The 23653-nt window shown below is 41.8% G+C and overlaps 3 protein-coding genes across 5 annotated transcripts; 2 read left to right on the forward strand and 1 right to left on the reverse strand.

The window, feature by feature from the left end:
- The first annotated feature begins 1715 nt into the window (after positions 1–1715).
- dmbx1a (diencephalon/mesencephalon homeobox 1a) lies at positions 1716–4821 on the forward strand. Of its 2 annotated transcripts, none has more exons than XM_030074419.1 (5): positions 1716–1869; positions 2553–2731; positions 3365–3572; positions 3627–3773; positions 4385–4821. In XM_030074419.1, exons 1-5 carry the CDS (start codon positions 1716–1718, stop codon positions 4819–4821), a joined length of 1125 nt encoding a protein of 374 aa, XP_029930279.1. The 2 variants fall into 2 exon arrangements, with proteins under 2 accessions (XP_029930279.1, XP_029930278.1); XM_030074418.1 differs by having other exon boundaries at positions 1716–1867; positions 2536–2731.
- Positions 3633–18067, reverse strand: nsun4 (NOP2/Sun RNA methyltransferase 4). Of its 2 annotated transcripts, none has more exons than XM_030074417.1 (8): positions 17904–18067; positions 16700–16919; positions 15757–15943; positions 15161–15315; positions 14841–15001; positions 14589–14713; positions 13766–13898; positions 3633–3770 (listed from the first exon to the last, which is right to left on the reverse strand). In XM_030074417.1, exons 1-8 carry the CDS (start codon positions 17994–17996, stop codon positions 3759–3761), a joined length of 1086 nt encoding a protein of 361 aa, XP_029930277.1. In that variant the 5' UTR covers positions 17997–18067; the 3' UTR covers positions 3633–3758. The 2 variants fall into 2 exon arrangements, with proteins under 2 accessions (XP_029930277.1, XP_029930276.1); XM_030074416.1 differs by lacking the exon at positions 3633–3770 and adding an exon at positions 12862–13409.
- A 72-nt stretch (positions 18068–18139) lies between these two features.
- Positions 18140–23265, forward strand: LOC115375103 (cytochrome b-c1 complex subunit 6, mitochondrial-like). The gene is made up of 4 exons (XM_030074420.1): positions 18140–18277; positions 18819–18887; positions 21407–21568; positions 22738–23265. The coding sequence occupies exons 1-4, from the start codon at positions 18230–18232 to the stop codon at positions 22768–22770; spliced, it is 312 nt and encodes a 103-aa protein (XP_029930280.1). The 5' UTR covers positions 18140–18229; the 3' UTR covers positions 22771–23265.
- The last annotated feature ends 388 nt before the right edge of the window (positions 23266–23653 follow it).

Here is a 23653-nt window from a genome sequence, read left to right on the forward strand (position 1 = left end):
TTACATACCAAATGGTGACTATTTATGGTTTATAGTTATGTGCATGTTTTTTATCATTATTATTATTATTATTATCAGTGTAATACTACTACTACTACTGCTACTACTACTACTACTAATAATAATATCCTAAATATTGATGTTCAGTATACCTGATTAACTAGATTAATATCCTAAATATTGATGTTCAGTATACCTGATTAACTAGATTAATTAATCAGACAACTGCAACAAAGTAGGCCATTGTAAAAACAAAATTAAATGTATGTCATTCAGGTAAACTTAATTAAATTAGGCTAATAGACCTTGGGCCAATAAATATAATAAATTTAATAGGTTCATGTTACAAACACTGTAATTTTGTAACATACTTAATCCTGCATAATTTAAGTGTAGCTGAAGCTTTCAGAAGCTTTCACAATTATCGGTCTTAATTTGCTATTGAATTTTGCTTCACAGCAAACGCTGACTATAACGAATTATACAGCATATCGAAATTGTTATAAAATAAATTGAATAAAAACAAGCAGCTCAACACTGGTAAAATCAGCTCTCAGCATAAAAGCTCTGTCAAAAATGTTTTGCAGCTTCTACAAATTTAGGAACTTAACCAGCTCCCTGGATACTGTACCTGCCATACAGGGGAAAGATTTATATCTTTTCCCTGTGGTCTCTCTGTAATAGTTATAATAACTGTTTGGGCCTCCGAGATATCCCCTCCTGTCAGCCTCCTCCATACTAATACATATCTAATCGTGTCCTCCAGCGTTTCATCCATCTATGAAAATCTTGGTCGTGAAGGAGAACTACAAAATAGAGTCTGGGAAATTGCTGCCTTGTAAAAGACTGTGCATTTTGTACTGTACTTACTTTAAGTATTTAGGTCTTTATATTTTCTATAAAGCTCGCATTATATGGCCGAAATATAAAGATATGTATATACGCTCCATTGTTGAATTTTACTGGGAAACAAAATGTCAGAGAGAGAGCATTAAGTCAATCACTGAAATTGCATCGAGAGTAGCATTTTCGTAATCACAGCATATTCAAAATAATCCCGCTATCCGGTTTCAGGTTTTGCCACCGAGACCCGGAACAAATCTCCTTATATCATTTTCCAACACATTTCATCAGCGCCGTGATCGGTCAAAGCAGCGTTTTCAAGGGGGATTTGGTTTCTGTGGGATCACAGAAACGAAGTGAATAAAATCATGAATAAGGCATCCGTCACGGTTCATTATGGCAACGAGTGATAATTACCCCAATTAAAAGCCTTTTGTATAATTAATGGAATGAACAGAGCAATAATTGGATGTTAATGGATAACGCTTCTGTCTGAATGCGCATATTAAAATCTATTGGCCCCTAAGCGCGTGGACCTGCTGTCCCTCTCTAATAAACAGCCTGTGTGTATAGCTTGAATTCAAGAAAATGAACATTTAAATCCCTTAATAAATCATAGACGTATGTTTTGTAAGTATTCTTCATAAGGCACAAACATGGAGGGTGACCTGCGGGTTTGAGTGCCCGTCCCATCACCGACAGGCCGCAGGCTCGACCCCCGCCCCCCTGCAGCGCGTCCATCACCACAGCCACAAATGTCGCAATGCCCTTCATCAAGACACTGAACCCTCGACCTTGTCACTCAGTAAAACGCCCGCATCAACGCATGAAATCATCATTTTTCCCCCCACCCTCACAGGTAGACCGCCGCCATGCAGCACTACGGGGTGAACGGCTACTCTCTGCACGCCATGAACTCCCTGAGCGCCATGTACAACCTGCACCAGCAGGCCGCGCAACAGGCTCAGCACGCCCCCGACTACCGGCCGTCTGTGCACGCGCTTACGCTCGCTGAGAGACTAGCAGGTAATTGAGTGCACACACGCACACACACACAAAATAGCTGGATGTCTGTGCAGAACTGCATGTGCAAACAAATGAGGTGCAACCTTTACGTTTTTGGAAACGTCCGCAAACCTTTCAGAGCCCCGGTACATTTGAGAGGAATTACGGGCCAAGATCCAATTTCAAGACGAGGAAATAAATTTTAGAAAATAAATAAATAAATAAATAAATGCATGTTACAGTTTATTCTGAGATGCAATTCAAACTTTATTTCTGAGAGAAAGAGTGGGGGAGAGACAGAGACTGCACGGATTCACAAATCTATCAAATGTTATGTTAATTATTATATTAATAGTTATGTCATATTAAAATGAACAAATTTCCTGCTTCCACAGTTTGTAATTAAATTAATTTAAGCCAGCGCAAACATGCAAGTCGATAAAGAATCATAACTGTTCTTTTGTTCTTTCAAAATCCAACCTGCATTCATCACTTCTTGATTTTTATTTATCCGTATTATTTGATTCAGTTATGTTTACATGCGCTGGAGAAACCTCATCTGACATCCGTGCCAAAACAAAATTAATTGAGCTGTGAGAAGGACAGAGGTGAATTAGTCACCTCAATTACGCCACATAATCCTATCACGTCCATTTAATTAAACTTGCCGTGTCTTTTCATTTCCAACGGCTGTACATTTCAAGACATCATCCTGGAGGCTCGCTACGGCTCCCAGCACCGCAAACAACGGCGCAGCCGCACGGCCTTCACCGCCCAGCAGCTGGAGGCGCTGGAGAAGACTTTCCAGAAGACCCACTACCCGGATGTGGTGATGAGGGAGCGACTGGCCATGTGCACCAACCTGCCTGAGGCCAGAGTGCAGGTGGGCCTGTCCTGAAGAAAAAACACCACAGCCTAATATCCCCACAGGCATTAAATGAGACGTTTGAATGTCCCCTGTGATATACAACTGCAAAATTCTTTCAGTATTTATAACATTCCCATAGGAATTGTATTTGTATTTTTGTTGGGCTGTAGAAAAAGGGGAGGGGAGTCAAAGTGATAGAAACAGAAAAAAAGAGATATTTATTTTGTTTGGTGTGTTAGTAAAAATCCAGTTTCAAACAGTTTGGTGGATAATCTTAAAGTATCAATGTACAGTGGAGCTGTTCATATATTCCTACACAGTGGCAAATAATCTCAGTTGAAACTCTGAACTGTGTAAAACAGTCAGTGAAAATACCAGTAACTTCTTAGTACTTATGTTGATAAGCTTAATGTTAAGGTTAATACCTTTTGAGCCTTGCTGAACAGCTCCTTGTTATTCCTGCCATTTTTAATAATTTTGGGCTTTTGGTGTGCTAGTTAATCATTTGGTGCACAGAAAACAATAAACGGTGTGCCTTGAGGTTCGTATCAGAGTGTGCTGCAGCACCAATGAGGCCGAGAGCCACTGTTGCACCTATTTTGTGGCCTTTCTGTCTCTAACTTGCCGTCCTCTTCCTTCTGCCAACAGGTTTGGTTTAAGAACCGCCGAGCCAAGTTCCGTAAGAAGCAGCGCAGTCTCCAGAAGGAGCAGCTTCAGAGGCAGAAGGAGACGTCAGGGGAAGGAGGAGGAGAGAAGGAGGACACGCCTCCCTCCACCACCATCCTTCCTGACACTCAGCTGCCTCCTTCATCCTCTTCCTCCTCCTCCTCCTCCTCCTCCTCTCTGGAGACAGAAGGTCCTGTGGTCTGTCCTCTACCAGTGGAGATGGAGCTGAATGTCACGTCGGCAGAACATTCTGGTAGTGAATCGGCGACAGAGGATAATGGCACAGATAAGGAGGAGGATGGGAAGTCTCAGAGGGAGGAGATGAAGTGCGAGAGAGCTGTGACACCTGGGAACGTCTCGCCGACCTGCAAACGACTCAGCCCCAAACCTGGTAAGAAGGCAGCTTACTGGAGTCTTATTCTGATATTGTATAGATGGCATGCTACATTGATGAAAATGTGGTAGGTTTCTGAACAGCACATGTTGTCTGTCAGTAACAAAAAGGACAAATACTTCAGATGTTGTTCGCAGCATGAGTTGTTGCAGTTATATTCCACCTATAGCAAATAGTTTACTGTATATTCAGCTCTTTTTTAAAAAAATTTTTAGATAGGGAATACCCACTGAGAGCAAGTGGTTACATGAGATCAATAACACTGAGGAAAAACATTCTAAAAGCTGAACATATATCGACTACAAGAGCATATGCATAAGACAATGAGAAACGGCCACAGACATCATTACATATGTCCATGATTAACATTTTAAATCCACCAAACGGGACAAGATTATTCAATTTTACAGTACTTTAAAATTAATTCCATCTGCAAGGTGCAATACCGAAAAGCAGTTTTTCCAAGCTTCCAGAGTTTGCATGCATAACATTAGTCAGTCTGGAGGTCTGGTGCAGTAAAAGCAGAAGTATTAATAGTAGCTCTTGGAGAATACATATATACACTGACCAAACTCTAACTAATATCCCTCTTTTCTCTCTCTGCTCAGACTCTCCCCTGGTTTCTCCGTCGGTGACTCCCTCCTCTTCCAGCAGCGGCCTGGCCAGCGCTCCTCTCTCCCAGAGCCACTCTTACTCCTCCTCCCCTCTCAGCCTCTTTCGTCTGCAGGAGCAGTTCCGCCAGCACATGGCCGCCACCAACAACCTGGTGCACTACCCAGCTTTCGACATAACCGCCCCATCCTCACTCCCTTACCTGGGAATGAATGTCAACATGCCCCCTGCGCCATTGGGCTCTCTGCCCTGCCAGTCTTACTACCAGTCCTTGTCTCACCACGCCCAACAGGTGTGGAACAGCCCACTGCTCCAGGCGTCCGCTGCAGGCAGCCTCACCAGCCACAACAGCAAGACCACCAGCATCGAGAACCTCCGTTTGAGGGCTAAGCAGCACGCAGCCTCGCTGGGACTGGACACAATGCCTAACTGAGCCGCTGTGCTCCGCGGGGTCGAGTCTGGCCTATGGAGGACAGTGAAATCTAGGCCAGAGCCTGGGCCCTCACATCACCCCATCCTACTGTGTCTCTGTGTAACTGTTATAACTGTATACCGCCATTCCTCAAGTAGATGGACGCAGGACACACAGACATGTCCAAAAATGAAAGCATGTTATCTCACACTGGACCTACAGAACTCTACGGGACTGCTTTTTGAGACAGACCGCAGTTCCTGAGCTAATTTTTACTCCTCTCAGCTTCCGTTGCAGCAGGAAGGTCCTAAAGTAGGCCAATAACCTTGAGAAATGACAACTCATGCAAAACTGTAAATTCTGAGAATAAGATGCAAAGGATAATGTAGACCCCCAGACTCAAAGGACACTGGATGAATCCCTGACTCATGATACAGCTGCTATGCTGATGTTTAAGGCAGGCATGTAAGTCTGGACTTTATTAACATCTGAAATAACAATAATACTAATATTTTTAAAAAATCACTGAAAATGATGTACACAGCTGGTGATGGATGCACTCAGTCAAAAGACAATGCAAATAATGTTTACAAGTATAATGTGAATTAATGAGGCACTTTGAAGGAAATTAGGCTCTTTTGGCCAGGGGAAAAAAAAAACATAAACGGTATTATCACTTGTGCAGTAAAGAGACCATTTCTGTCACGGGATCACTGATAATTCAATTAAGCAATGTGGTTATGTACATAGCATGTACTACATAACAGCACATAAATAAAAATAAACTCAAGCCATGTTCTCCTCAATTGCATAATTAAAAGTGAGTAATTTACCAGTTTAATGGCCAGTAATACACCACTTTGTATGGAGGCTGGCTTGATAATGAGAAAATGATTTCAGTGACTAAATGTGCAAAGCTTTTAATTACATTTTGCCCTGGGCTGAGGGAGCTGAGGCATATGCAATTACTACCATGCATACCATTTAAGACAGCCTTTTTCAATTCAGAGATCTGAACGCAAAAGCGTCTGCTAGTGTAACCATGTGATTGGTATCAATTTACATTGAGCTCATCAGTTCCTTAAATAATAATAATAAAAAAAAACTGAATGCAAAACTGATGTAAACAAATTTGGCTTTTTGAATAAGTTTTTAAGTTTTGAAATTTGGTATTTTCTCGGCAATTATTCCAGCCTTAATGTTCTCTGTTTTGTTGTTATGGCTTGAGGAAACATGCAGCTTTTCCATGAAGGGAAGTTTGACTGTTAGCACTTGGTGAGGAATATCATACAAGTCTCTGTTGCTTTCTGTTAAATATGTTTTCTGGATACTAATGTCTCCGTAGACAAGATGTACATTATTTTAATATGTAAAATAATACAAAAAAACGTATCTATTAATGTTTACCGTTAAGGCAAATGTAAAATTCATATTATGTTGTATAACTGATTATGGACTGTCTCAGATGACAATTCTTGTAGCTGTCAGATTGTAAGATTGTATTCGATGAGCTCACCGACAGCCCCTCCTATCCGTTTTCTCTTCCTGGACAGCTCAAACTGTCCCGTCTTGGTTGTCTGTGTACCGGTCCTGGGTCAAATAGTTGAAGTGCATTCACTTGCTTTTCTGGAAGTGGCTAATTTTGACTAGAGAGGAGCAGCAGGACTATTTGGATTAACAGAAACGTGAGAACTATTTTGCACTCCAGGAAGAAAAGCGTAGAGTCAAAGTAACTGATTTTAACGACTAACTGACCCAAGTCTTCTGTGTACTGCTGTCTCAGCTCTTATCTGAGTTCTGTTGTTCTGCTGTTGCTGTGCTTCTAATGCTGTTTCCCCCCCACTGTCTCTGTCAAACTACTTGGTCCAGTGGTAGATAGATTTATAATGGTGGAGGAGAGAATGATCTGATCATCAGCAATGTTATTTCCTTTCCTCCTCACTAACAATGTAGATTTAAACCAGTGTTGTTGTAAAATAATCACAAATAAAAACAATGCTTGAAGATCTTTATAATCAAGACTTCACTGTGTGTGTTGGATATACACTAAAATTTAAAGGGGAGGTGTCAACGTGGTGCACTGCAGTCCAAACAACAATTATTTGACAATGCAACAAGTTAAAAGAAGCCTCTTGGGCATTAAGTGTACTAATGTTTTTCTTTGAGCACATTATCCAGCTGAAAAAACACTCCGACAAGAAAACTGCACACATGAAATAAAATAACAACTCAGTCACAAAGGATGTAAAAAAATGTAAAGTGGTAACACTGTTTCAAATTTCCTGCTACTTTGGGCAGGAAAATATTGGACATGTTTTAAATCTGAAGTGCAGAGTATTAGCTCAGCTTCTCTTACACTGAGAAAGAGTGAACAGGTGCAGTGAGGGTGAGAGTAAGGGGAACTGTCGGGTAAAGAAAATATAGGGACAATAAAGGGGCGGGGAAAAGGTGCCAAGAATAAAAAGTGACGAAACGCAAATCAATATATAAGAGAAATGACAGAGATAAAGAGAGAGAACGACAGAGAAAGAGTCGGAGAAAGAACAATGTAATCTGGAAAAATAAAAAGGCGTGTGGAGACATAAGCCATCCCCAATGAATAAGCAGGCCATTATCCTGAAGAATGACGGCCTGGGGCGGTGATTATGCTGCTATTATATCTTAAACAGCATGGTTTGTCAAAACGCACAGCTACCCCCATCCAACCCACCCACCCTTCCTACTACACGCACGAACACACACACACACAGAGGAAGAGAGAGGGAGAGGGAGAGAGAGAGGCAGGGTGATCGGGCATCTCCACCACCTCTTCCAATATGTGCCCTTGCTCTTCTCACAGTAACCTATACATGTAAGTGCGTCGCCCTGGCTGTGCGACATTGCTTTGCTGTTAATTGAATCGGCCTTGAAAATATATTTCCCCCCTACTGTGTGTAAATAACAAATGCACCTCAGGTGCTCCATTGAAACAGAACAGTTCCTCCTGTTGTTATGGATGAGCGTTTCCCAAAAAGCGGATAGAAGGGGATAATGATCTCCCCAGATTAGCAGCGTTAATGTGCGTATAACACCTCACCCTAACCTTGCTGTGTTTTATTACATTGCATGTGTGTACGTCCTCCGCCAAGGGCATCTTGACTGTATCACTGATAAGAAGCTGGTGTGGATATGCAGCAGAAGTGAATGTCCTTGTTATCCAGGCTGGGCATCTATATAGGTACACGGCAGGATTTCCTCCCCTGGGACTCAGGACCAGAGAACATAACACAATACTCCTGTTCCAAATGCTCTCTCCCCTTTTTAACACCCACCCCCCCTCCAAACCGAAGCATGTTACACACACTCACTGACTCACTCACACTCACACACACACACACCAGTGCCTGGGGGTTGAACAGGGATTGCTAGATTGTAGTGCCGCAGGGTCAAGTGTGTTGAACCCTTGATGCTGGATCAGGTGCTTCCATCTCTAACACTCAGGGCTGTATATTCACCAGGACCCTCTAACCCCATAATCACCTAGATAGGTCTTTATTGGTACACACACATCTTTATCTATTTTCCTTTAAGTGAGTAATGATGTGTGTGCGTGTGTGTGAGTGTGTGTGTGTGTTTTAGGTGCTGAAAAATTCCTTTGCACAATTAATGGCAGCAGCAATGCAGCTCCTAAACTTTGTAATTCAGTTCACATAATTGAGATTTCATTTTCTGGTTATAAATGTGGCCTTGCACATAAATAGTGGATGCCATATTTATAATTGTTTCTTAGTTTATTTGTGTATATAGAAATTACAGGACATGATAAAAAACATGAATGAAGAAACATGAATTACATGTGCAAATGAGGGTGAAACACTTCACGGGCTTACCAAGAGATCTCACTGTAAGGAGGGGGAAATGATGACTGATAGCAAATAAATAAATAAACAAAATAAAAAAAAAATGCTCAATCAAATTCTGCACTCAATTCAAGGTGAATAGCAAAGACAGACTGAAGCAGAGAAAAATAAAAGATTGACATATTTTGGAAATATTTTGACAGAAGTTTGTGTCCAACCCGTACAGTCCCATCAGTTTGCTGTCTTTCTCTCTGTTTTCCTCCATCCCTCTCACACACATGCAAGCACCCATACACACACACACACACACACACACTCACAGCCCCTCAGAGCAAGCCCCCCCACACAAAAATCACAGTGTACCATTCAATCAGTGCTTTTTTCTCTCTCCTCTCCATGGTTCTCTTAAAGGTTTTAACCATGGCGAGAATGAAAAGTGCCAGCGTTAGAAACCTCGGCCCATTGAGGAGGTGACAGGGTCTGCCAGAATATGATCCTAATCCTGTTTCCAGCATTCTTTTAGCCTGCTGGCATTGCCATTTCGCTGCATATTCTCTGAGCTGTCAGGCCCAGGGAAATCCCTCTAATAGTGCATTGCCCAGATACACATCAAAGTGCTCCTGGAAACCACCACTAGAAACTTACGGGAAAGGGAAGCACACATTTACACCATTTACACAGCCAATAAACACACACAGCGGTACGCTAATGCACATGCCTTCACACATGCATGCCAAAATAAAGGTTTGTATGCACCTACATACGGATACAAAGCTAAAACTCAGTACTAAAAGGTGTCCAACGAACTTTTGGACAGTGACAACAACCTTTGTCCTTTTCACCAAAACCTTTCAAAAATTCAAATCTTTTTTTTTATTTTTTGGATTAATTGAAAGATTAAATTGTGCAAGAGATGGGGTAGAGACACAGAGAAGGAGTGAAAGAGATGGAGTGATATCAAGAGGAAAACAACAGGTGGCTAAACTGTGTGTATCCCGGGCCACCCTCCTTTAGTTCCACTTCATTTTCCATTTTCTTCTTCTCCCTTTTTTCTTAAACACTCTGACTGCCATCTCGCCCCTCCCTGGGTAATCTTCTTAGTGAGAAGAAAACCCCCATTCTCTCTCTTCTTAATCTGGCTGCAGCCTAAACCTGCGGCTGCATTTCCAATGTGGGCCCTGACTAAACCAATGTGCTCTGAGCCAGTTCATGGAGTACCATGTCAGTCAGTAAACGCTTAGACACACATCGCACAAGGAAACATGTCTGCTAAGAGGAGCCTCCTCTAAGTAATTTGGAGGATAACCATCACTTTTTGAAAGGCAAAAGTTTCTATGTTATGCTGAAACACAAACTTTACATACACATCTTACTCTGCATCTTAAAATGTTGCATGAAAGCAATCCAGTGTTACAGTACGAGGTGTTTATTCTGAAGTCTGTCCCATCAGCTCATCCTCTCCAGGGCAAGTGGAGTATCATAATAAATAGATAAGAAAATATGAGGTATATGACAAACCTCTCAGAGAGGCAGAAAAAAATAATCATGTCAGAGGGTAAATGGGCCTTCAGAGGTGGCATCAAGAGATCTGGGCAAGACAGAAAATGAGGTGTGGTGGTCTGGTCGTACAATTGCCTGGGAAACCATCCATGTGGCTTCAAAACCAGCTCATGCAACACTTCAACACCCCTCTCTGTTTTTTCCATTAGGGGAACAGATGACAAAATAAGAAATCTGAAGGGAAGGGGTTCTCATCATTGCCAGTAATGTTACCCACTCTCTGTCAGCTACAGCTCGGTCTGGCATCATTCAATTTGAGTTTCAATATTGAATCGTAAGACATAATACGAGTGTTAACACGGATGCAGTGATGTTTTTTTGTTGTTGTTGTTTTGTTCTTTGAAGCCGATACTGGTATCTTCCCATCCATAGTGGCCAATGTGCTACAAGTTTTTGTGAGAGTCAGAATACAAATGCCGGTGCAAAACAGGTCCAGTTTTTCCGACAGGCCTGTCTTAAGATAATTAAGTGTACACAAAAAACGTGTTCGTGTTGTTTTGTTGCTAATTTGACAGATGTTTTAATGATAGAATCCTAGAAAAAAAAATCTAATTTTTTCCAAAAAAAGCTAAATTCCAAAAATTGGACCTTTTGGACTGACACCAATATTGAGTTTTAAAGCTGATATTGTCTGACACCAACAGTCTGACAATATACAATATATGGGTCCATCTGTAAGTGTTGCCACTGACATATCTTGTATGTCAGATTTCTGTTGCCAGACAGAAAAAGTGTCTGTGAAAGTAAACATGAATGAATAGTAGTTATGGGGGAAACCTGTAATCAGGGGCGAAAAAAAAAAAAACACAACAAACCTGTATGGTGTTTTCCATAAGCCCTGCGGTTGCGGACAGGGGAAAGAGAGACCGAGCATCCTGCTGGGCTCAGTGTGTCGGGGACAAAGACCCCCACTGCTGAGATCCTCTCTCTCACAGCCAAATGGGACACACGTCTGATCCTCGCCCCTGGGCTTAAAAAACACCACAGCAGGAACAGCAGCATCCTCTTTAATGCATAGGCTACCACTTGGTTACCACTTGTATTCATGCTAGTTAACATAAAGAAATGTACACCCTGAAGGTCCTGCACGCAAACTAAATAAACCCTGAACTCATTAAGTCTGTGAATTTGCCCGTGGTGGGACTAATAAAGGCTTATCTTATCTTAAGTCAGGCTGAAGACTTGCATGACCCACCAGTACCTGAGAGTTTGGGTTACGGTCCTTTCACCCCTCTGCTGATATTACATTGACAAACTAAGTCCTGTGCTTAATGGCTGGGTTTCATAATTTAATCTAAATAGGTATAAAGGGAAAATACAGATGTTTTACAAATACAAAATTCACATCATGTTTGGAAAGGCAAGAGAAGCATGGTTATGTAGAGTTAAAACCCATCATATTCATCTTTCTAATACATAGCATATGTCTCCCTAACATGGGCTTACACACACACAGAGACACAAACACACAGCGCTTCATTGGCTAATTCAATAATAAAGCAGCCAGCCAGTCAAGTCTATAGACAGTGAAAATAAGAGAGTAACTCATCTCTAATAGTCTGCCGTCTCCTGAGTGTTAAAACATGTAAATTTATGTAAGAGCCCATAGGAAACACATATTTACAATACGTTTAGGTAATCACAAGATGCGTGCACAGGCATTCAAGGCCCCGGAGACGAAAGCAGTCAATACAAAAATAGTTTTTATGTGTCATTAATTCCCTCTGCATTCCCCGATACATCCCCCTTTTACCGCAGTAATACAGTAATCACTCACAATCGCACAGAAAATTATCTGCACTCATCTGTGGAATAAAAAGGCGGAGGGGCAAAACAGGGCGAGGCGTCCCATTTTAGCTCTCTGCTGCCTCTTTAATGTTCATCTGGGAGCCGCACGGCTGCCGTCCATCCCTCTGCGGCGATGGGACCCGGCTCCTGCACTTGGAGCCGCTTAATGACAGTGGGATGTCGATGACACTCTGGTATGCCCCACTCGTTAGACACACACACTCACACACACACACACCTTTTTCACGCTACATTGCCTGGCCAGTACAACATAAAGGGTCATCGGCGGTGTGATGGAAAAAGAGGTACCTTTCCACTCACATTAGGTTATTATAAGGGAAAACATTTCACCTCTGAGTGATGCCAATGCAAAACGCAGACAATCCAACTATAATAATGAAAAGTGCAGAGATTCAGATGTGAGAAGCCAAATGGTCAAATAAGTCATTACCTATCTGATCATTACGCCCTCCTCCTACATAGTGCATTATTAGGCAAAGCCATCAGACCTGATGAATAATCATAGAAGAGGCCAAGCCCATTTTCACAGCCGTGCTGAAGAGGGCACATGATTATGAGGAAAAAAAAAAAGTGTCATAGTAATGAAGTGATGGTCGCCTTTCTCAAATCACATAGAAAGGTTAGATTTGATGTGGTGGTTGTGTTTGACACTATCCCTCTCAGTGTAAACTCAGTGCAGAAGTACAGAGACACAGTTAGGTTATCCCAACTTTGGTATCCATAGACATGTGTCAATGGCGCCTTCTAGTGGGCACAGAATATACCGGCTGCTTGTTGAGAATTACTTTATCTAGTGTTGCCCCCTACAGGGCAAAAACAAAACTGTAACAAAAAGCAGAAATGGAAAAGCTGGTCCAGTCACTAATTCACTTTAATAAGTCCAACAAATTCTCACTGGCAGAGAGAATGTCCTGAAACGGAAATTAAATGTCCCCGTTTTCTTGCAACAGTCCAGAAGCCGCAATGATAAATTCTAGCTTAGTTGTAATGACATAAAAAACCATGGTGATCAACTGGATTCTTCACTTTTATGATTTTCAAATGATGAGCCTGTCAAGCTTGTCCCAGTCCAGTGCTTCAACAGTCCACATCATTCACCGACTGTGCTCCAAAATAGCATCTTCAGTTTACACATGAAGTCCAAAAATGGAAGCAAAAAGTTAAATCCACAAACCAAAAAACGCAAACATTCAAAAGTCCACAAGCCAGGAGGTAAAGGTGCACGGCAGCCAAATAATTCACAGCTGGCCGCCTGTTCTAGTTCAGTCTCCTAAGCTTGCACATGTAGATGGGTCCAAAGTTAGCAGCTAGGTGTGGGAGGACCATCTCACCCAGGTGGAGGTCAGGAGCAAAGTGGAAGGTTTTCCTAAATGTGTGAGTGAGCGGTCGCAGACTGACAACCTGGAGGTGGATTTGATCAGGGATAACAACAATTAATGATAATATCATGAAAAACGAGGAAAGTGAGGAGTCGGGTTTGGTTTTGCGAAGGAAATCATTATTTATTCAGAGATGCAATTTATGTCATTGCACTGCAAAACGCTGCAGATTGACTGTTACAGTTAACCGGTCAAAGTCTATTAGTGGAAGTTTAATTTCCAGAACCAGAGATGTTTAATAATTCAGCAACAAAGTGTTTTAACTGTCATCTGCCACTATTGTTTCTTGGTCAGAGGATTATGGCATTTTGCTTTGTGTGTGTGTCTGTGTGTGAGTGAGTGTGTGTGTGTGCGTGTGTGTGTGTGTCTCTCACTGACCTGCAGGTGGATGCCATGTCTCTCTCTGGCCAGGTGGATGGCCTGTTCCACCACACACTGGTTCTGGAGTTGAGAGAGTGAGCAGGTGGAGTAGACGATCTCTCCGCCTGGACACGCCGCTTCAACACCGGCCCTGTCCGAGGTAAGGAGGCCAGACAGGAAGGGGGGTTTTATGCAAAATTTTGTCCAGCGTGCTCATTCGTAGCTTTCAGAGGACCTGAAAACACGTTTAGTCTGATTTAAATCCAGATTATCCGTGTCAGTGTTTTGTTTAGGTTAAACTGGATTCGGCACTAGACGCTCAATTTATCATGAAGTCAACCTGCAAAGTGCATTTTACATCTACTGCTGTCTCAGCTGGTGGTGAGGCCTCAGAGTCATCGTTGACTGTCCAAGGAGAGTCACCCTTTTACAGCTGTTGTAATAATTCAAGTTTTTAATAGTCAACATTTTCAGCATAACATACAATTCTTCATATACTATATTATTTGATTTGATTTTGAATTTGGTTTAAAATATGCATACAGAGCCATTGTTCAGTTAATTAAAATAGTTTAACAGCTAACTTCAGTAGTGAGTGCAAATGCAAGTAACTCCTTCCTGATATGAGCTGATCTGAAAGAAAACATGAGCAACACAGGGAGAGACAGCATCTCTGAATAATTAACAGCAACAGCTTAGCTGCAGACAACATGTCAAAAAGCGCAACACCTGTCCTTCAAAAATAAAATTTGATTTTTGCAATTAAGCTGTCACAGTTGATTGTGAGCAGTGGCTGTCTTTCCCCTCTTTATGAGGCTTTTTCTGTGTATGGAGTACGTACAGCAGCAGCTCGGTTTGTAGCTGAGGCAGCTGCCGCCTCTCGCTGGTCCTGCTCTTCTTGAATATGTTGTTGTCGTCCTCCATGAGCGAATGTCTGTCTGTGGTGCAGGGCACGTCAACAAGGACCTGAACACAGACAATAAAGGAGCAAAGAATGGATGTTAAAGCTTACATTACATTTTTCTGACAGAGAAAAAAAAGGATATTTCATGACGCTATTTCACAAGCTGCCACAACGCTTGCTAATGCTTACTCTGTCAAAAGTGTTCCTCTCAATTTCTCCCCATTTGGTGCCGTCAAAGGAGGTGATGCGTATCCTGTCATTGGTCAGAAGTTCCTTGGGAATGTAGCTGTGGAGGACCTTTCTGAGACGCATCGTCCGAGACACTGAGGCGTCATTTACACACAAAAACCCTGTGCCCCACACACACACACACACACACACACAGAGTGGATGATTTACAACAAGTGAGTGACCGAGCGACAACTATATTTTTCAAACAGATAACGCAAACAATAAAGGACTTGTGAGACAGACACATAAAGATAGAAAGCGGAGAACAGTCCTCTTACTTATAGTCTGTGTCTGCAGTAAAGCCAGCGTCTTGCCTCCCGGAGCAGCACACAGGTCCAACACAGAGTCACCCTGCTGGACATTCAGCGCCAGGCAAGGCAAGACGGACGCTGCATCCATCAGGTAGTAACTCAACAACCCAAACCCGTCTGGCCTTCAGAGGACAAGAGAAACCGAATCACAGAGAGCTGAGAACTACACTGTGTTTTTATCAGGCTGCGTAAATGGCAATGACAAGTGGAATATTGCTGTTATTTACATTATCAAAATATATCTCATCGTTGCTGTCAGGTAAAAACTCTGTGAATCCAGTCTTAGTAATTCTCATGTTTTCTCTGAGAGAAAAGTCTTCAGCCTCTTGAGCGAATGAAACCCTTTCAAAATACATTGGATAAGCTAAAAAGTGCAAGGTGGTCAAGCTAAAACAAGACTGTTTTTCTTAATCCTGAAAAACTGTTTCCACCCAAATGTGACCAGATGTTGACCTCAAGAATATCACATGTGCTTCTATTGATTATAAGGAGCTAACTTTCTGACCCACAAAGGCAATCATTTTGGTGCATTACTTTAAAAAAAAAAAAAAAAAAAAGCTCACCTGGCAGCTTTGAATCTTGTGATGTCCCCTCTTGGAAACACTAAGCATTTGATGTTGGGGCTCAGCTGCAGTGGAGACAGCTCCTCGTCAACACTGTCGGATTTGTTCAGAGAAACACTGCTGCTGATTTCCTGTTCCATGCTGCCCTCTGGTTCCCCTCCACTCGCTTCATCCAAGAATGGCTGTGCTGTAAAATTGATAAGAAATTACTCTCTATTGTTTTCTTGGAATGACATTTGAGACAAAAATTAGAGGTCAACCATGGTGGCATGGCTTTTCATACAGGCCACCTCCTGATAAAGGTGACCTGTATGAAAGGCAATCTCAGATTTTTTTGCAATGCAGCCCTAACTGGGAAAATGTTGGGTTTGTTGCTCTGTTTTGCTGCTGTAGAAACTCTTCCCCTGTTGTATTAATCAACAAAATTAAGCTGACTGATTTTTGAGAAATCATGAATGGAAAACTTAAATTAGGCGAGGTGTGGCTCAGGAGGTAGAGCAGTCGTTTGGTCATCAGAGGGTTCCCAGTGCAGTGTGTCCAAGTGTCCTTGAGCAAGACATTAAACCCCTGATTGCTCCTAATAGGCAGCGTGGCACCTTGCATGGCAGCCTCTGCCATCAGTGTGTGTATGGGTGAACGTGAGGCAAACACTGTAAAGGGCTTTGAGTGGTTGGTAGACTAGAAAAGTACTATAGGAATACAGTCCATTTATGATTTAAGGCTTTTTTGTAGGTTGATTCTACAATTAGGCATGAAAAACAAGCTGAATATAATTAATTAGCTCAAAAAAGTCAGTCAATGTTATTTTTCCACACCACGTAATAAGGCTAGCCATAGTTGGCAATCACATCTACCTATCATAGACTGATTAGAAAAACTCATCTGAACTGTGAGGCATTAACTCGTTGCCCTCGTTGGCTGAAAACCCAAACTGCACCCTTACCATCCTGATCTGTGTGACCGATGAAGTCCATGCACCCCTGGGCCTGGAGGTCAGCTAGAGCAGACTCATGGGAGAAGTTGTTGAGCAGGGCTCCGTACTTCTTCTCACAGAGCAAGCTGACGCGGACTGAGGGCCACTGCTGCCCCAGCTGGAGGCTGTAGGTGGCATCCATATACTGCAGGGCCAGACTGGTGGGGGGGGACTTGGGCTGAGTGGTGGCCTGGGGGGGTATTCCACAAATTAGGATTAACAAATTAGCCAGAGGTCTTCAAAAAGTGTTACACAGGCAAACATCCAACTGGTTTATGTGAACATCAAAAAGCTTAAACTATAGTAGACATGTTGTTAATGTGAAGAAAATATAGCTATGGCAGAGAAAAAAGGACATGATGGCAGCACAACAGAAGTTTTGCAGTTTTGCAGTCTTGATTATGGAGGTGGTGAGCAAGGCATAAGGTGGTTGTTTGATTTTTTTTTTTTTTTTTTAATCTTTTTTAGAAGAACATGACTGATGGATCACATATATGAGAGAAATGGGACACTGAAAGAGGACATTAACACCAAAAAGTGGCAGTTAAGCAACAACAGGGATGCAATCTGACATATAACTCTAAAGAAGAAGAAAAAGAAGTGGTACAGAATATTTCCTGCACTATTTTTCAAGTATCAACACTGACGAATGAATCATATTACCAAACCTAACATTCAAGTTTTGCTTTACAGAATCCAATCACTATTATCAAGATATTTTTGGAATACTCCAGGGTCTGAGACAATGTTATGCTACAGCTTTTAATTTGGAAAGACTATGAGTAAATTATGGCGAGGGTTACGGTTTATCAAGCCTGTCATGAAGTTCATGCGTGTCATATGGTCTTATATACTTTAAAATAGAGTGAGTGTGTGTGTGTGTGTGTGTGTATGTGTCCCATGTCAAATTCTTACACTTCCAGAGGATTCTGCGGTGTGTTTATGGCATTATAGAAATATGAAAAAAGGAACAACTCAACAGCCTCATCACCAACGCTGAAGCACAGTCGGTTCCTTCTCAGTTTTGCACTTTTACAGGAAATTTCTACTGATTTCGTGCCTGTTTACTCACAGGAGAGGCATGGCAGCTCGTGTCAGTACACCTAGACTTTGGTGTAAATTAGCTTTGGGCGTGTTTATTAGTGGATTTAATGATTGATAATGGACGACATACCCATTTGCCTTTCACTCGGGTTCGTCTGGGCGTCAGGCATCTTAAATCTTTGACTTTTCTGAGGAGAAGCCGCGTTTGTATGACCGCCGCCATCGTCCTGTGCGACTGGTAAATAGTCCGGCTTCACCCCGACAGACTAAAGAAAGGTTCCGGCCGTGTTGAATGAAATGGGCCTCAAACCGAGCCAGGCCACATTCTTCCTCATCCGGTGGACTTTCTAGCAGTTTCCTGCGTGTGACCTAACGCGTCCTCCACACACCGCCGACACAGTGGGACTTTACACTCTCTTTTGACGAGATTTACTGGGATTATTCAGAGCAGCAGTCATGGTTTTCGAAAACAAAATGATCACGTACGGCGAGCCGGATGACGAGGTAGCGAGATGTTGTTGTGTGGTTGTTTTTATTCTGTGTTTTGTTAAAGTTACACAACTCTGCCTCTGTGCCATGATCCCTGCTGTTAGTTAACTCGCGTGCCATCTGAGTTTGGCGGCAGCTCCTCTCTGGGCATCGCCTGGCAAGTGGCACAGCTTGATAAATTTAAACGTGTAATATTACACTCCATGTGGTTTGATGCTTTTTAAAGGGACATGCGACTGTTTTCTTCTTCTCCGCGTTCATGTCGACACCCGCGGCTCTCCACGCCTCACGTGGCTACTCCTGCATTTAGTTTGATTCATTTAGTTTCCATGTATTTTGAAATGATAGCTGACGCCTGTTTCCTCCAAGTTTCAGTGATGTCTGATTTCCTGTTCAGTAAAAAAATAATCTAATGCATCATTTCGAAGTCCATAAATTATAGATGAATGCCCCTTGCAAATGATTTTGATTTTTTTTTTTTTTTTAATATATTATCCAGAAAAAAAAAACATATGTCAGGCTAATATAACTAAATGCTTTTGATTTCACTGAGCAGGAGGAGGAGGAGGAGGCCGCAGCAGAGGAGCAAGAGGAGGAAGAAGAGGAGGAAGAGGAAGACATGGTGGTACGTTATTGTTTGCCATCTTGTGAGAACCCCACCTTGTTGAAAACAATCAGATCTGTGCTGACTGTGCATTTGAAAGTTGGAACATGGGCAGTGCCTTTATCATCACGGTTCATTAATAAACATCCACAACTTGTTGAGACATGTTACTGCTTGTCAAACTCTGGGATTGATTCCTTTTTATTATTATTAGAGGCTGTATAAAGATGACTTACAGTCTTCAAGAGGCAGATTCATGTCTGCCAGACAGCGTGAGGCACTCCTTTACTCAGCTTTTCTCCAAACATACACTCATGTCACTTTAATTAGTTTGAGAGCTCATGCTGAGTTCAATTTCTGACTTCTGTGTTGGAAAAATCTACATGAACACCCTCAAACTTGTGATTCCTAGTTGGGTTTCACAGAGTGCCTACATATCCAAGAGGTAGCTCTGTGATGCCACAACCAAAATAAGCAACATGGTGATTTTCTAGTGAGTACTAAAAACAAGAAATAACAGTTTTTAAGATTTATAAACAGATGTTCAAGATCAGTTAATACAGTTGGACAAAATTGGTTAAGTTCTGTATAACATTAATGGTCAAATTGCACAGGTGCTGTGTAGCCATGATATTGTGGTAATATTATCCATGTGGAAATGTGTGCACCACTCTGAAAGTAGTCAGATAAACACAGCTTTATTTTGTGAGTCCACATTATTCCTCCTTTACCATTTAAATGTTGAGATGTGGTAAGTAGGAAATTCCATGTGACATGTTTTCCCAATTCCAGTTGTTTTGAACGCAGCTTGTCACAGTCAAACTGTTGCTGGATAGACTGTTCTACATTTTACATTGCGAGACCGCTCTACCAGTGTAAGACAACATCTGGCATCTTCTAATAAAGAACACTGTTGTTTGTGCAGTGCATCTATATGAGGGTGGGAATCACAGAGTAACTGGTGATATGATACTATCACATTGTTTTACCCACAATAACCATGGTATCACCATACAGGCAATTCTGTGATATGTGTTACACTGTAAGATAATCAGCTATGATACATCATAGCTGTAACCAGAGAAGAAAAAATAATTTGGAAAAGGCGAAATAATTCTCCAATAAAGCCGTTGTGTGTTTCAGTGTTTTAATATGTTCCAGTCAAAATAACTCAAGACAGGGAACTGATTCGCCTCCTAGGAAGTCAAAGGAAGTCAAACGTGCCTCTGTGCAAATTAAGTTGAAAACTGAAACATTGATTCGTTGCACACATGTATGTATAATGAGTACGTTTACATGCACACCATATTCCGGTTCGGCTCAATATTCCGGTTAAGGTAACTGCGCCGCGGCAACTGGAATATTCCGTTTACATGTGACTTGGCATGCCCCCGTGTTTCGGCGTATTCCACTCTCTGACGTAATGCGACACTCAGCCGCGGGGGGCAGCAGTACGCGTATAGGCGTCTGGTCTGCCGAAAAAACAGACGAAGAAGTCTTCTTCCTCGTCTTATTCTACTTTTTCTTCTTCTTCTGTCGCTATTTCTATGTTTCCCCTCATCGATATCCTCCGTGATATTTAAGTCTTTCATTAGCTGAAGGTGGACTGCAGTCTCCTGGCTCTTGCTGCTGTCCGCCCTGCCGTTTTCCCCGCTTGCAGGTAACCATAGCAACGAAGACGCCACAGAAGTCCTTGTGAGTCGAGCATGCGCAGTCGTGACTGAATATTCCGGTTCGGGGAGTTTTCCGACTAAGGTGGTTACATGCCCCAATATTCCGGTTGGAACAGGAATATTCCAGGGGGCTTATTCGGAATTCTCTCCAACCGGAATATGACCTTAATCGGGTTCGGTGCGTGTTTACATGACACGTGCGCAACCGGAATATTGCGAATATTCCGGTTAATACAGGAATAAGGTCTGCATGTAAACGTGCTCAATGTATCACAAGAGAAAGTATCACAATGATTTGATATTTTGTCCAGCCTCAACATATATATATTCATGTAATATGTCAAAAGCTATGTTTCTTAACAGGCCAAGTGCCAGTGTTAATGAGCCAAATGACCTAACAACATTGCTGTATTCTCTACAGAAGAGATGAAGGCAGATGAGAAACAAGGGAGCCAGAGAGCTGAGATCACATTCAAATGAACCTCTAATTAATTAGGTCTGTGTAGCAGCACTGGGAGCCTGAGACAGAATACTTGTGCCATAAATAGGACGCTCATAGAAAGCACCTCGAATAACTGCCACTGTAGTTTGGATAATGATTTCCAAAGAAGCCGAAAAAGTAGCCGAGGCTTTGTGTTTCATGCCTTGAGAACTGTTTCACTTTTGCTCTTAATCTTTTGCATAAGAGTGAAAAATCAGGCATCAAAAGCAGAAGCGAGTGGAGGTAATGAAATGTAATGTGCTGGTGTAAAGCTGCTGAGAGAGCGCACAGAGTGTAATGTCTCCCCCAGTGAGAGTGAAGTTGTTCCATTTCCACAGCTCCACCACAAACCTTTCCTCTGTACCTGCTGTCTTTGTCGCTCTCAGGACCCTCTAGAAACGATACGGGCCAAGTGTGAGCAGACGGAGCACTGTGTGCACTACAAGGAGCGTCTGGAGATCTGTGAAGCCCGGGTCGGCTCCAGGTCCAGCACCGAGGAGGACTGCACAGAGGAGCTTTTTGACTTCCTGCATGCACGGGACCATTGTGTAAGTGTGTGTGTTTGCAAGTGTGGGACAAAGAGAGTGATGGAAGGGGATTTTTTTTTTTTTTTTTTTTTTAAATATATGTATTTCTTTATTTAACCACGACAAGCCCAGTGGGGTTTGGGCCAAGATAGATTGCACAAAAAAAAAACAGAAACAAAAGATGCAACAGACAGAATTAATACTACAATAAGCCTACCAGTGCAGTTTACAGTTCACTAACAAAAGACCACGCCAATAGGATACGAATCGAAAATAGTTGATTACATGATGGAGAACTGAGACAATGTATTGACTGTTTGGAGGGAATCATCGAGGGATCAGGGGATGGAGGGGGGAATGCAAAAACTAAGACAAAGGTGGGAGGAATGGATTAATGTGTGCCTAAACACTATTTTATGTGGAAGTGGGATGTGTTCGAGGTGTGGTCTTTGTTCCCAAAGTTGGTTATAAAACTTCATTTGTGGAAATAGAAATGGAAGACTCTGAGATGAGCTGACAGCCTGCCCCTCTCGTTCTCTCTTCTCCAAGCCCATACATGGCATATCAGAGAGAGAAAAGACTTCATATGACCCGTTTCAGATAAAGTGTTTAAGTCTGCATCAGTGTGCGGAGGATCTGTTTGTCTTAGTCTGTTTCAGAGTCGTTTACATGAACTTCTAGTAATCTAATTTCAGAAATGCCACTTAAATGAAGAACTCAGTTTACACTATCAGGTTGAGGGATTATGAGAAACTCAGTTAACAAAGGCAGATTTCTGCTGGAGAAACCGGATCATTGTGCCATTTAAACTTTGCTTGGATTTCTGAACGGCTTTTTACATGCACAAGAAGAGAGCGGATAAGGAAAATGACACCATGTACAACACTGGGCAGAATAAAAATGTCACTGTGTTCTATCTGATCATTGAATGTTTTTTTTTTTTTTTTTTATGATTTTATGTCCGTGTTACCACTGAAAATCTAATAGAACAAAAACATCTGCCACAGCTGCAGCAGATTTTGAGTAATCGCACCACAAGTAAATGCATTATCTGATCATCTTAATCTGGCAACTCAGTCATGGGTCATTCCTGCGTGCATGTAAATGTGCTGGTAATGCCTTTAATGGTCTCCTGATTATGATACTTAATCATTTTTTATAATTGTTTTCCTCTCTTGCTTTCTTTACAGGTATCACACAAGCTGTTCCACAACGTGAAATGAGCTGCCAGCCCAGTTCCAGTAGTGTTGCAGATGTTGAGTCTATTTAATTGCTAGAATTGTACAAATGCAGATAATAGCTATTTCTCGTCGATGTATTATTGTGAATAAAGTACAAATCTTATTTTTTTTTCCTTTCTTCGGTTCCTGGACTAAATAATAACCTCTTTGGCTATAACACATATCATTTAGATGGTGTAAGAAGCAGCATGTAAATTTTGAGTCACTGCTTGTATGCATCTAAGTGGTGAAAGGTTGTGCACAGAAATGTTTAGGGCTTCAGGCTGATATTTCACAAGATGGACAGTTCATATGCAAAAATCACTGCTGCAGTAATGGAGAGTTTATCTCAGTGTTGGTGATTTATTAATCTTTGCTAAAGGCCAATAAATTTGGAACATTAAGTTTCAATTCCTCTCTGGTACAGCTAGACACGTTTGCCTGGCAGATTGTCTTCTCAGGATTTGCTTCATTAAACTTCCAAGCACTGTGAAAGCTGTTGAGTCTTGCGGGTTTCTTTTTCTTCTTATTCCTTTTTTTTTTTTTAATGCATGTTTGAACCCACACCAAACACACTTTACTCTGTAGAGGAGAGATTGGTAGACTTAACACCTAGGACTCAAAGTGAAATGTTTCATCTTGACACAGTTTTTTTTTAATTATTATTTTAATGAAGGGACCTAATAAATGGAAGCTTGTTACACATTTTGAGATGAGACATTCTGAGAGATGACTGCCTTTCCTCACACTGCAAGGCATTTTTGTACATGGAAAATTCAGGGCTGGCAAAAAAAAAAAAAAAAAAAAAAAAAAAAATCAAAATTAGGTGAATAGACAGCTCACCACCTGTCTTGCCACCTTGGAATGGTTTTCTTTCTAGAATACA

Source organism: Myripristis murdjan, chromosome 17 (assembly GCF_902150065.1).
Source record: "Myripristis murdjan chromosome 17, fMyrMur1.1, whole genome shotgun sequence".
Taxonomy (NCBI): domain Eukaryota; kingdom Metazoa; phylum Chordata; class Actinopteri; order Holocentriformes; family Holocentridae; genus Myripristis; species Myripristis murdjan.

Bases quoted from the DNA above. Each gene is read 5' to 3' on its own strand.
- nsun4 (XM_030074416.1), bottom strand. From the start codon at position 17,996: ATGGCGGCGGTCATACAAACGCGGCTTCTCCTCAGAAAAGTCAAAGAT. The intron at 15,002-15,160 runs GTAAGAGGACTG...TGTGGGGCACAG, and splicing joins ACTGCAGACACAGACTATAA to GGTTTTTGTGTGTAAATGAC. The intron at 14,714-14,840 runs GTAAGCATTAGC...GTCTGTGTTCAG, and splicing joins AGAGGAACACTTTTGACAGA to GTCCTTGTTGACGTGCCCTG.
- dmbx1a (XM_030074418.1), top strand. From the start codon at position 1,716: ATGCAGCACTACGGGGTGAACGGCTACTCTCTGCACGCCATGAACTCC. The intron at 3,573-3,626 runs GTCCTGTGGTCT...TCACGTCGGCAG, and splicing joins CTCCTCTCTGGAGACAGAAG to AACATTCTGGTAGTGAATCG. The intron at 3,774-4,384 runs GTAAGAAGGCAG...CTCTCTGCTCAG, and splicing joins ACGACTCAGCCCCAAACCTG to ACTCTCCCCTGGTTTCTCCG.
- LOC115375103 (XM_030074420.1), top strand. From the start codon at position 18,230: ATGGTTTTCGAAAACAAAATGATCACGTACGGCGAGCCGGATGACGAG. The intron at 18,888-21,406 runs GTACGTTATTGT...TGTCGCTCTCAG, and splicing joins AGGAAGAGGAAGACATGGTG to GACCCTCTAGAAACGATACG. The intron at 21,569-22,737 runs GTAAGTGTGTGT...CTTTCTTTACAG, and splicing joins TGCATGCACGGGACCATTGT to GTATCACACAAGCTGTTCCA.